This window comes from Rhineura floridana, chromosome 9 (genome assembly GCF_030035675.1).
Source record: "Rhineura floridana isolate rRhiFlo1 chromosome 9, rRhiFlo1.hap2, whole genome shotgun sequence".
NCBI classification, from domain to species: Eukaryota; Metazoa; Chordata; class Lepidosauria; order Squamata; family Rhineuridae; genus Rhineura; species Rhineura floridana.
This window is the reverse complement of record NC_084488.1, coordinates 51353566-51365776: the sequence shown is the minus strand read 5'-3', so window position 1 is coordinate 51365776 and position 12211 is coordinate 51353566. Positions and strand designations below refer to the sequence as shown.

The 12211-nt window shown below is 37.6% G+C and overlaps 1 protein-coding gene across 12 annotated transcripts in view; it reads left to right on the top strand.

The window, feature by feature from the left end:
• The window catches only part of CLCN3 (chloride voltage-gated channel 3), a 76724-nt gene extending 66556 nt beyond the window's left edge, over nt 1–10168 (top strand). For 10 of the 12 annotated variants that reach the window (XM_061584102.1, XM_061584099.1, XM_061584101.1 and 7 more), the window contains 3 exons: nt 1189–1405; nt 4541–4616; nt 6051–10168. In XM_061584102.1, coding sequence (XP_061440086.1) covers nt 1189–1405; nt 4541–4616; nt 6051–6209 — 452 coding nt within the window. In that variant the 3' untranslated portion in view covers nt 6210–10168. The remainder of the gene's footprint in view (nt 1–1188; nt 1406–4540; nt 4617–6050) is intronic. The other 2 variants (XM_061584109.1, XM_061584112.1) reach the window with 1 other exon arrangement.
• The last annotated feature ends 2043 nt before the right edge of the window (nt 10169–12211 follow it).

Sequence of the window (12211 nt, the reverse complement as noted above, 5' to 3'; positions counted from 1 at the left end):
GGAATATATCAAATGTGATTATAGGATCCTCTGATCAGGCTTGCAGCTTGGAGGATCTTCTGGATTCAGTGCTCCACCTGGATATGCAAGTATACCCAGGAGTTCGTGTAGGCTGGGTTGCAGGAGGAATGACTTAGCCATGATGATTCATGCCTTAGTCACATATATATTATACTGGTTTAATGTGCTCAAATGTATGAAGATAAGAAACACTCTTAAAATCTTAAAATCACGAGATAATTTTGGACTGACTTATGTGTCTGTACAATCCACCATGTTTCTCTTGTCACTTGACGTTCACTTGTATGCACAACTTCTTATCTCTGATATTACTACATGTGTACTGTGTTTGTAGGTTGAGTTTTTTTGTTCTTGCTTGTTTAGAAAATATTTGTGTGTAAAGATATACACGCACACATATACATCCATCCATATGTGCATGGTACATAGAACTTGGGACCCTACTGATTTCTAGGTCCAGTTTAAAGTTCTGACCTTTTTAAACCTGAAATGTCTGGGCCCACTTACTTTAAGGACTGACTCCTCCCTTATGAACCTACCGATGCAGTGTGATTTTCCTCATATGCCTTATTTGTATGCCCCCACTTTCTGAAATGTGAGGGGCAGTGATGTGACACTGAAGCTGTGCAAGTCACTACTTCCTGTTAGGTACCAGACCAAGACAACCCTTTTCTGGAAGGCTTTTTGAGTTGTCCTGATTAGCTTGCTTCCTTTTTCCTGCTCTTACGATTAATGTTCTCCTAATTTTAAAATTTAGTACAATTTTGAACTGCTAGCGTTTCTAGTGATAGCCGCTGTGGAGACTTTTAGTCAAAAGGCACATTACAAATATATTAATAACAAAATTATGTTTTCTAAAAACAAAATTGTCATTGTTTAGTCTTCTGAAACATCCCCAATATGCTTCCTAAATTGGGTGATTTGTAGGATTGAATTTCTTTATTGTTGTTTAGGATTTGGGGGTTATTAAACTACATTAACATGACATGGATTACTAGAAAAGAAAAGCAACTTTTTTGGGGGGGGGGTACCACCACCAGTTACAGTTCTTGGGCTCAAATCTACTTGTGTCTTTCATTTTTTAAAAAATGCAGATTACATTGTTTTAGATGTAAGATAAGAATTCATCCTCCTTTGCATATTTGCCTTCTCTTGTTCCGATTAAAGAAACTGCCAGAAAGAAGCAAGAATGTATTGTTGGCAGTTCCAGAGTCTGTTTCGCCCAGCATACCCCATCACTTCCAGCAGAAAGCCCTCGACCTTTGAAGCTTAGAAGCATTCTTGATATGAGTCCTTTTACTGTGACAGATCACACACCAATGGAGATAGTGGTCGATATTTTCCGCAAACTGGGCCTGAGACAGTGCCTTGTAACACACAATGGGTGAGTCCAGTGATGGAAAAAGCTGTTTATATCACAAAGGTTTGAGATTGCTTATTTTTCTGTCTCCATCTAGTTGCTCCTTCAGAAGCCTAACACCCTTTCACTTGTTAAAAATATTAAATGTGGGACAATAGTGTAGCAGGGTGTTAACTTAGTTTGCATTTTGTACTTGGCATGAGTAGCATTGTGTCAGAGGAGGGAACACTGTAAACACTTTCTTTGTATTTATTTATTTAAAAGCAAACCCCAAATAAACTCTGAGAATCATCCACTCAGGGTAATCTGTGACATCAGAAAATTCTTCTCATTGGATTTTGACATGAGATGAGGGGCATGCAAAAATGATTTTTTTGGCCATATTTTATTCTTAAGATACTGGACCACTATCTCATATTGTTCCAGTGTCTGAAACCATCATATAGAATGGATTTATACGTATTTCTGCCTCAAGCTAAGATACTAATACCACTTAATTGCTCCCAGTTTGTCAACACATTTGTGTTTTTCCTGGAGGTATTGCCTCTTCTCCCCCTTGTGTATTACAAGAGCTCTCATGTCACAAAATGGCCCTAAAAGCTTTTCATAGTTTGCCGTCTCTGTGCCCTTCAGTTACAATAAAAGTGAATGCTACATTGCCATAACGTTTGCCACTGTCCTTATTGTGATTTCCTCCTTTTCTATTGATTACATACCCCTCAAACTAACATATCAGCAAGGAACTGCATATTATAAGGAATGTGAAGCTGTCCCCACAGTGGAAGCCCCACAATAAGTTCCTTCTCCCCATCTGTAACATCTAGTACAATTTACTCCTGATGCTATTACATGGTGCATTTCCCCTTCTCTGCTTTACATCATAAGGTTGGAACTTACAACCTACAAACACACCCCTTCTCAGCATGATCTGTGAAGCCACAGTGTTACAGAGCTGGTTCAGATGTTACTTTTGCACATTTAATTTCTTATAGGAATGACCTATTCATGGGAGCACGGTGACATCAGAGGAGGAGACTTATGAAACTTTGTATATCAGCTTCCATGAACCTCAGACACACTGAAACAGAAAATCCTTGCTTAGAGCACAGGTGCCATTCTGTTAAGTTTACATGTATTCCCTCCAGCTATTCATGCCAAGTACATAGCTTGGAAGTTGCCTTGTAGACCGATCTGGAGATGCTCAGAATTGAACCTGAGACTTTTTGCCCACAAAAATAGCACTAATAATCCTGAAATAAAAATAAATTATGGGCGATATCCAACATTAGTCATACTCTGGGTAGATGCATTGAAATAAGTGGACTTAAGCCCATGGAGTTCAGTGGGTTTACGTGAAGTATGACTTAGTTGGACATTACTATGTGATCTTGCACATTAGTTAAATTTACAAATGAATTAAATTTTCTGCCTTAAATAGTATTTTAAAGGAAAAGTTTATAGTTGCCTTCAACCTAAATTAACAGAACAATATTATGCATGTCTATTCAGAAGTAATTTTCCACGAGTTAATTGAGACTTACACCCAGGTAAGTATGTATAGGAGTGCAGGCTGAAAGTTACAGTGTTATGGGATTTAGTATCCTATAGCATCCAACAAAATATTTTATATATTAAATGTTAAATATATACTAAACCACTGATAATGCCTGAAGCCAGCTGTGTGGAAGGGCATCTGTTGTGTAGCAAAATATACTGCTGCAACTGAAAGTCTCTCATGTTCCAAAATGATTATGCAACATTTCTTAACAAATTCCTAAGTGAGTTTGAAAAGAAGTCACTTGCTTTGTTAATCTGCAGCTGTGTAATGTCCATATTTGTTTTCTTGCTTCAGCTTGTTACTTTGCATTTTATAATTTTAGTAGTAGCCAGATACCATTCCACTTGTCAACTTGGGGCAAACCCCCAAATTAGCAAAATCACCAAATAGACTAGTGTATTTGCTGCATATTCCTGCATTAGCCAAGAAAACATTTATGCAGACCGAAAATTTGAATCTCTTCTTCTAGGCAAGAGGTGGTAACATCTGGGCCAATAAAACTATTTTAATATCTCCAACACATATCTAAACATTGGGGAGAATAGCCTATGTTAGCCATGCTCAGATTACACCCATTGGACTTAAGTCCTTTGGTCTTGGTGGGTCTACTCTAATACCACCTTTAATTTTTAAAAAGCTGGTTTACAAAATATTTGTTAATTTTTGTGATCCCACTATTGTTTCCATTTTGAGTAGAACTAAGAAAATTAAAGGAAAACTCAGGGTTTTTGTTTCTGCATTTTGATGGTACTACTCGCATCCTAACTGTTCTGTTTTAATTGTGGCTGCGTATATTCGATGGAACTATTGTATATGTGTAGGATTTAGTATTGGTACAGTATGTGGCATCCTAGGAATCTTGATTTTTTAAAAAAGCTTCCAGTTCAGATGGCTTGCAAGGAAAGCTTGAAGATAAAACAGGTGTTAGTAAGTCCAAGATGTTGAAAAGAAACTAAGCAGGACTACCAGGAGTCAGGATGTGGGGTGTTGGCATCCTGCTTAACACCTTGTCGATCTGCTGTTTCCTCTACTCCCTGCCTCTATTTTCCTACAAGACATTTATCCCCAGTCTCCCTATTCTTGCCTGTTTCCATTCTACCATCCGTGCTTTTAAAGGAAATCCAAACTAAGTGTCTGTATGCATTTTTCGATCAAATTTATTCTAGATGCAGAATTCAAGGAGAGGGGAAACGACATAGCATTCTTGCACCTTTAATAACTTCTTAATATGATTAAAATACAAATGAGAAGCGGGCTTAACATTTTGAACATCTGATATTTGTAAAATTAAAATGCACAAGTTAAGCTTGTTCTTGCATTTCATTAAGAAAACAGAAAAATTGGTTGTAATAAGGGTAAAACATCTAGATACCTGTGTTCCGCATGTGTCTACATTATTCTAAGTTTAATGTGCATTTTAAGGATTTTAAATCTTTGAGAAAAGGGGCAAATCATTTTTCAGTTAACATTTTCATTGTTAGTATTTCTGCTGTCCATGTTTTCATTTTACTTCCCCCCCAAAAACCCCTTCTTTCATTATGATTGGAGCTTTTTTTGTTTGATTTCACACACAGTTATTAGCATAACATAATCTGTTTCAGGATTGTCTTGGGGATCATCACAAAGAAGAACATATTAGAGCATCTCGAGCAACTAAAGCAGCACGTCGAACTCTTGGTGATTAGATATATCAGATCTCCTCATTAGACACTTTAGACATCAGGAAGCATGAAACTTGTGAATTGTTCAGTGTTCTCTTACAACATCTGAACAACAACAACCCTTCACAAACAAGCATATAGGTCTTTCAATTAGGATACAGTATGGTTTTGAAACATGAGCAAAATCCTATTGTGGAAAATACACTAAATGAAGATGGGAGCTGAAAATTCACTGTTAACTAATTAAAAGTGAATGTTATGCAAGAAAGTGGATTAGAGATTTCAAAGATAGAAATCCTGCTATCCCAAAGGTACCAGAGTACATCTGTTTCTTGATAAGTTTTGTAGACTTATGTAAAATAACGTTGTGCCAAAGCTTTGTAGGTTTGGGGTTTTTATTGTTAACAAGAGCTACCAATCGACCTGCAAACTTCATTATAGTTTTTGACATCTATACTAGGACACATTGTAGCATTAGAACTGTTTCCTGCCCAGTTGCAGAGTCACTTTTGTGGAGTGACTGCTAGAAGGAACTTTATTTCCCAAGTAACATGATCAACAGTGATGTACTTTGTCATTTGTCCCTCTTGCTGTATTCTGTGCTACTTAAATTATTGTTGCTGCTCTGCAGTAGTTGGTATTAAAACCTGCCCTCCAAGTTTAGCTGCTTACATGCTAATTGAATTTGCATTTTATTCTAATACTTCACAAGTGTTTCATGCATCCTCTTAAAAAAAAAAAAAGGTTTACAGCATAAACTACTAACCAGAATGACAAGGTCAGAAAGCTCATTCTTTCTTTCTGCCACTCCTGTGATAAACCTGTTAGGACAGCTTCACTCCTTGGTATATTAGTAGTAAATCTTGATCATAAGAGCACTGTTTCTTAAAAAAAAAAAAAAGGAAGGAAGGAGGGGTCTAAATATGTTTTGAACTTGAAACAAATTAATTTGTGATCACCTGATCTTCAAACATATGTGCATGTGCTCTTATGAAGATATCAAAACCAATAGGTAATGTTGGGCAGAGCCTCAAAATTGATCTATCAAACAATTTTGAGTTCAGCTATATTCAACTATAATTTCCTTTGGTAATGGGATCGATATCACTTATTCACCCATTTGTTCTTTCTTTGTTCTCCTTTGTTACTTTTTTGTTGGCATATGATCAACAACAAAAAAATAACTACCAGTGGGTACAGGATTGTCTTTTATGTACTTGGATGTTGAAAATGGGTAATAGTTTAGTGACCATCCTCTAGCATTTTAATACTGCTGTCGTTTTAAACAAAATGATGGTTGATGTCAATAAAATGTGTTTCTTGGAATAAGAAAATCAGGCTTTACTGCACTCTGCTCCTGTCAGCCAAAAGGATTTGGCTATAAATTTAGCGCATCTATTTCCTTTTCTCCTTCTATTTAATTAGCCGTCTTCTCTGTGTCTCTTTCCAGGCGCCTCCTTGGCATCATAACAAAAAAAGATATCCTCCGTCATATGGCCCAGACGGCAAACCAAGACCCCGCATCAATAATGTTCAACTAAATCCAGTAACGGAGGAGAGAGAGGAAAGTGAAGAGGAGGTTCATTTGTTGACTAGCACAACACTTTAGCATGAAGCATTGTTTTGCAATGCAAAAGGAAAATTGGATTTTTGGGAAAGCTGTTGGAATTCAGGAGTTGGTTTAGGAAAAGGTGGGGAGATGGAAAAAGGATGTTCCTCATGGGCAAAGAGGTTGGGAGCAAAGTTCTGCAGTCCTGCACTGGATGCATTCTGAGTTGCTAGAGCGGCCATGATAGTGCAGTACAAAGTTGTGTCAGAAGATGGAAGGCTCCAATCTGTACCCTGCTGCTTTAGCATTGAAGAAACTGCTTATTAGTCCCTGTTTCCAGAGGGATCATTTTGAACTGAGCCATCTTTTGAATACTGGAAGATTTTGCCCTTTTTACCACAGATGATTGTTGTGTTAATTCATGAAGTGCATAATTACTTCACATCACCTCTTTACATTCCAAAAGAGCTTTTATTTCTCTCTCCTGAGCCCTAACAGCCTCTTTACAATTGGTGCGCCCTTTTGAAATGGTTGTTTCTCATATTGAGATGTACTGTGACCTGCTGAGTTTGATCACAAGAACAAAGTATTTCTTCTGCCATTTAAACGATTGTATATCATGAAATTCTTGTGGCAGTTTTGATCTACTGCAACAAAAGTAGATTGAACAGGTTTAAATAACTTGCACAAAGCATGTTTGAAATCCTGCAGCTTTTGAGCTGCAACTTAAAACAGCCAAAACCTGTCTCAAGGTGACCTGGGCTTATGCAATTTTTTGTATTATTAAAAACACTAAGGTATATACCAATGTTGTGCAGTGCAAGGAAAATACTGCTGTTCTGCAAAGAACAGTTCTATATAAATATGTCTGGTAACAACTGCATGCTCAAACACTGGAGATTTCCTCCCCAGCCCTTAAATTATGGTCTTTCGCTTTTTGTTTCCTGTTCCTACAAAACTGTAGTCCTATTTTGCACTAGATATACACTGATATTTGACCATTGTTTTATTTATATTTTTATGAATTAAAAATATAGAAAATAAAATTAGTTAATAGTCACAGTTAATTTTACCTTTATAATGTGATTTTTTATACAGTAATTCAGAATCCTCCATAAGTAAAGATGGGTAACTTAGGCAAAAGCTTACCAATGGAGGATGTGTTTAATATTTCTTTATAATGCAGCCTGACACTTGATTGCCATAAATTTAGTTACTGTTTTTAATCAAATAACTGAAATAATTGGAGACCCAATATTTGTAAATATTGCAGGATTTAAAAATATTTTAATTATAGACCTGTAATAATTTAATTTGTATTTTCAAGAACTTTAAAATGTAGCAGCTGAAGTGATAACTCAGTTGTAAGAAGCAATTGTTACTTTAAAAACTGTGTAAGGTTTAACTCCTATCCACAGTAGATGCAAGGAGGACTTGACAACTGGAACATTTTTTTAATCCCAATTAGAGTTTTCTGACTTGTATCTGCTTGATGTCCCTCCACTGACAGAAGGCACTTTGATGTGGTGGAACCTTCCATCAGTGGAAAAATGATCAAGGCAATCATTGGTGATTTCCCCTCGCCCTTGCAGCCCCCTGCACCACCTTCCACATTGTTCCAAAGGGTTCCCCATCCTCCAAAGCTGATTGGAGGGGGGCTGAAAGGGGAATCACTGAAAATTGCCCCACTCTACTGAGGGAAACTCCACTGCCTTCTATCAGCAAGGAAACACCAATGATATAACGATCCTTTGTGTTTTGAATGTCTATTTACTAAAATGTCTATTTAGCAAAGCATCAGCTCCACCACAGTGGCCTGGTTTGTATGACTCACAAAGCCAAATCTTGGCTGAGTGAGACCATGAATGCTTCCAGAGAGCTTTCAAGCCACTTTGCTACTCAGCCCCTTTTTGCTGCTGCACCGCGCTGAGCTATGTCAAGGTTTGGCTCATGGTTAAGATCTCTCCTCGCTAATCATGAGCTGTAACCACCTTGTTTTATACCTCATGGTTAGTGAGGAGAGAGCTTAACCAAGAGCCCTGGTTTGGCCAACACACTAAGCCAAACTTTGGCATAGCTCTGGGGGGTAGCAAAAAGAAATGCAGAGCAAAGTGGTTATGAGTTCCTTTCTGGGAGCCTCCATGGTCTCTCTCTCAACCAAAATTTGTTTCAGCATGTCATGTGAACCAGACTAAATATCTCAAGTTATTGTGACGTATTGACCATAATAAAACTGAAATATATAAATAGGAGAGTTTGGAAGTGTGAGTTGTAGCTGAACATTCCAAAGCATCACATCTCCTGAGGGAGGGCATTCATGTAGTTGGCTGTTAAAACATTTATGGTGAGGTTTCCTGCTATAAAATGATTGAGGGTTGTGTGGTAAGCCCTTTATGCACAGCGTAGCTCTGACTCTGTTTCCAGCTGCCCAGTAGCCTCCTACCTCACTTGATAAGCCCATTTTGAAATATTGGAAGTTCACAAGATGTTTGTAAGGTAGCACAGCAACCTTCCCTTAATGAGACAAAAAGAACCAGAAGCCCTACTGGTGGGTTAACCATTATGGTGACCTCCAGATGTTGGACTCCAACTCCCATCATGCCTTTCCATTGGCCATGCTGGCTGGGGTTGATTGGAGGTAGAGTCCAACTTCTGGAGGGTTCCATGTTGGATAACTCTGCCCTACAGCATAGATGAAAGTTCATATAAGACACCAAAAAGGGGGCCTTAAGTGTATTGCCAAAGTAAAATGACCTATTTATTTCTTGCAAAAATCCTTGATGACACAGGGTTATCCAAAACCTTAAATGAGGAAAACTTATTCCAAAGGAGTACCAAAATAAATTTGGTGAAGTAAATGCGAATGCAACGAAGAACTGTAAACAAATGCTTTCCTAAGTGGCCCAAATATTGATAGTTATTTAGGTGTAGGTTTTGAAATCCTTTGATATTTTTCTGCAGTGCCTAATTGGTCAGTATGATTAGAGACTTCTTTTAAAAAAAGTTTTGCTTTGAACTCTATGTCTGAACTTTTGCCAAAGCTCTGTTTTTGGCACAATTCATTTGGTTGGATTCAAAGGTTCCTTCCTTTGATGGAAGGAGCGTCCTCTTTCAGAGAAAGAGGACCTTTGGGTCCAAACGGTTCTTTATATTTTTAGTGAGTTAAAATTAATAATTGTGAACCCTTTTTGGTTTTTTTGCCTGGGTGTTTTTCATTTGGAGCCTGTTATTGTATAAATCAGTGTTAACATGAAGAGAATTTGGCCTATGTGTAGATACATGACTACTTGTGATACTTCTATCACTTTTTAAACTGTTAAATAATGTTAAAACTCTTCTGCCCCAACTCAAAATCATGTATATCTAAAGCCAAATGTTGTTTCTCAAAGTAACATGCACTAATTTTGAAAGCCTCCTGTTCAGTTTGAAACTTCCATCTGGCGACTTGCTTTACCATAGCACTCAAGTTATATGTAGTTTATAAATTCATTGTCCTTCGACTGCCCTCAGCGGCATGAAGTGAAAAGATACCAATTCATGCCCGATAATCACTTATTTAAACATTAGATCTTCACATTGAATACTTCACTTCTATACTGTGCTGATCTAATGCACTTTGCTGTTTTTACCTGCTCAGTTTTCCTTACTGGCACATGGAATGTGTTTCTGCTCATTATGACGCATTAGAGACTCTGGCATTGAACTAAGTGTCCCTCTGTTGTGTGCAAAAAAGTGTGTGCGGGGGTTACTAATGTAAAAATTTGCAGAGCCTTATTAAAATTGAACAGGATGTGGTATTTGAGGGTGTCAGCATCTTTTTGTTTTGTTTATAGCAGTTCAGTTAGTTCATGAATGCATAGTTTGTTAATCTGTGATATTTCCTAGACCTGTATTAAACATTAATCCTAATGTTTTTATCTATACTAGTGTGGTATAGTTGCATATCATTACAGTAAAATAAAATCCTAGTACTGTGATGATTTAATTATAAAAACGTATTAAATTTTTCTGTATGACAATTTGGTTTCATTTTTCATTACTTTAATCATTTACTACACAAATATAACATTTTTTCTACCTGAAGATTTGGAATGTACAGTAATGTGCCAGAATTGAAGAATGTTAAAGCACAGCTTTCCACATACTTGCATTTGCTTAGTGAATGAACAGAAAAGGCACAACTGCTTTTTTTCTGAAATTGAAGAACCAGTAAAAACTGGTCAGTACCAAAGATTGGTCTAGCTTTACAATCAACAATTGCCAAATATATTAATATAGAAGCCAAATACAAAGCCAGCAACTACTGTTCTTAGGATTGTAATGCAAATATAGATCCCACATTGGCCAGCATGCCTATTTGTATTACAGATGCCTGTCTTGTTTTTTCTTCCACATAAACAAGTTTCAGGTGTAAAAAAAAATTTGAGAGGCAAAGCCTTGCATGCGATTAAAAGCCAAGTCAGCACAATGTCACACATCATGCTGACACATTGAGGACACCACAACTATTATTGCTAAGAAATTTTATAGCACAGAAGTGTGAGATTCAGTATGCAGTGCTGCTATGACAACACAATCTGCCATCAATAACTTCTATTTGTTGGAAAGGTATATTAAGCAAATAGTTATTTGCTACTCTATCAAAATGGCTTTGGCAGGGTCTTCCATCTGTTGAAGAGTTCTTTGCTGGCTGGCTCTGCCCTCCCCCAGATGCAGGGCTGTCTTAAGTATTTTGTAGAGAGAAGCTTCTCCCCTTCATTTGAGCATACATGTATAGTGTTTGAAGATAAAGATTGGTTTGACCATTAAATTGTATTAAATTTTGTGAATCATTTGGACTAAAAGTGAACAGAATATAAAATGTAAATAAAAGGACAAATCAAAATTATGATTGAATGGGCTAAATACTCTAAAACTATATATCCAAGATGGTGAACCTGTCACTCTCCCTATGTTAGACACACACTCCCATTAGCTGCAGTCAATATGGCCAGTGGTTAGGGTTGATGGACCCTAGTCCCAAGAGCATCCGGAGGGTTACATGTTATCCGTCCCTGCTTATATATGCTATCTCTAAAATATCCCCTGCATCTGCTTTGTAGGTTTTAGAGACCCCCTGAAGAATCCATACTGTGTACGCAGCCCAGTCCAATGCCAAAATATTGATTGCAAACCTGTACTTGTTTTAAATTTGTTCCTAGACTTGTCTACCCTGATAAAAAGCATTAAGTTAAACTGCATTGTACCTGAACCCCAAATTAGTTTTGGGTGGGCGGGTCAGTGGATAAGAACTAAGTCTCACTCTAATATCTGAATTCCTAAGCACCAAATCCAACCATCATGTCAAAATAAGGAGTTTGATCATCAGAAGCTCAGGCAGATATCTCAACATTTGAGGCAATCCTAGGAAATAAGGAGTGGGTCTGGGGTTAGTTCTACAATCCACTTACTTTAACTCTCAAGTGCAAACTTTCTCGTATAAAGACAAAGCGAAGCTACATTGTGAATTTGGTATTTCTCCGTGGTGCAGAGTGGTAAGCGGCGGTAACGCAGCCAAAGCTCTGCTCACGACCGGAGTTCGATTCCAACAGAAGGAGGAAGTGGAATCTCCGGTAAAAGGGGTCGAGGTCCACTCAGCCTTCCATCCATCTGTGGTCAGTAAAATGAGTACCCGGCGTATGCTGGGGGGTAAAGAAAGGCCGGGGACGGAACTGGCAATCCCACCCCATATATAGGTCTGCCTAGTAAACATCGCAAGATGTCACCCTAAGAGTCGGAAACGACTCGCACTATAAGTGTGGGGACACCTTTACCTTTAAAGACTGAGGGGCTGTGCACTAGTGATGGGCTCTGTTTCTGCAACAAGTGGATTTGCCATCAGATTAATTATTATTTCTGATATTCTCTATCTTTGCGGAGAGAATTTTGAAGTAACAACTCTACACACCTGGTTTCCAATTCATTATTTTTTATATTCTTTTAAAAAATTGGTTTATATCAATTGTGTGATACTTTTGTCTACTTTCTATATGAGCTCTTCAAAGGTGTATTCCCTTTCACTT